Source organism: Neopelma chrysocephalum, unplaced genomic scaffold (assembly GCF_003984885.1).
Source record: "Neopelma chrysocephalum unplaced genomic scaffold, ASM398488v2 Primary Assembly neopelma1_92257, whole genome shotgun sequence".
Lineage (NCBI taxonomy): Eukaryota > Metazoa > Chordata > Aves > Passeriformes > Pipridae > Neopelma > Neopelma chrysocephalum.
The window spans coordinates 1-1,071 of record NW_020921007.1 but is presented as its reverse complement, the minus strand read 5'-3'; the positions used below and the strand labels follow the sequence as shown (position 1 = coordinate 1,071).

General features: G+C 64.1%; 1 protein-coding gene across 1 annotated transcript; it reads left to right on the top strand.

The window, feature by feature from the left end:
- Positions 1-53: 53 nt before the first annotated feature.
- LOC113980098 (non-structural maintenance of chromosomes element 3 homolog) lies at positions 54-1,067 on the top strand (the record flags this gene model as incomplete). Its single annotated transcript, XM_027707351.1, has 5 exons — positions 54-299; positions 474-545; positions 635-698; positions 810-889; positions 972-1,067. Coding segments are annotated over exons 1-5 (354 nt in total), but the record flags the coding sequence as incomplete, so codon positions are not given.
- Positions 1,068-1,071: the final 4 nt, after the last annotated feature.

The window sequence follows — 1,071 nt, the reverse complement described above, 5'->3', positions numbered from 1 at the left end:
TGCGGCGCTGTGGCCAATGAGAGGCGGGGTGGGCGGGGCCCTGCGGGGTGGGCGCGGCCGGCGGGCGCAGTCACGGGCAGAGCGCGGTCGGTGACGGGGGAAGCTCGGGGCCGGAGCGTTTAGTGGGCCTTGAGGGAGTACAAGGGTGGGTTTCTGCGGCCTCGCTGAGGGAGGAGGCGAGGGGCGGCCTTTGGGGCGGTCTCGTCGTGGTTTTGGCCCGCCCGGCGCTTGTTTTTCCCTCAGAGCTGCTGTGAGAAATGTCCCAGCGGAAGCGCAGTAAAGGGGTCGGCTCCTCTCAGGTAAGGGGCTGTTTCTCCTTCCTCCTTCATTCCTCTCCATTTCCTTCTCCTCCTCTTCTTCCCTGACATTCCCTCTCCCCTTCACTGCTTCCCTTCTCCCCATTTTCTCCTCCTCCACTTCCCCCTCCCCTTCCCCAGCAGCAACGCCGCCCTCTCTCCGTTCTTTCCCCTCAGGTGACCGATGGGGACGAGGATTTCATCCCCACCCAGCAGGCGCGGTACTCCCCGGACCAGGTGAACCAGAAGGTGGGTTGAGGTGACCCCTCTGCTCCTTGTCCTGTGCCTTCACTCCTCTGTTCCCACCTTTGTCTCATCTCTGCCTCTTCCCCCCCCAGGCCAACGAGCTGGTTCAGTTCCTGCTGGTGAAGGACCAGAAGAAGATCCCCATCAAGAGAGCGGGTGAGTTTAGGGGCAGAGCCCCCTCTCGCAGCTTTGGGACCCTCGGAGCCTCGCTGCCCTGGGGGGTCCCGGAGCTCCCTCAGCCCTTCCCTGGGTGTTTGTTTGCCGTAGATATGCTGAAGAACGTGATCCGGGAATACCGGGACGCCTACACGGAGATCGTCAGCCAGGCGGGCAGGATCCTGCAGGAGGTGTGGGGAAGGGGCTGGGGGGCTTTTGGGGTGGAACCCCCCCCCCCCCCCCCCCGGTGTTTTAACCCTTCTCCTCCCGCAGACGTTCGGGCTGCGGCTGGTGGAGATCGACCCCAAAGTGCACAGCTACATCCTGGTCAGCAGCCTGCCCTGTGCCCAGAGCAACCACCCCTGCAGGTCAG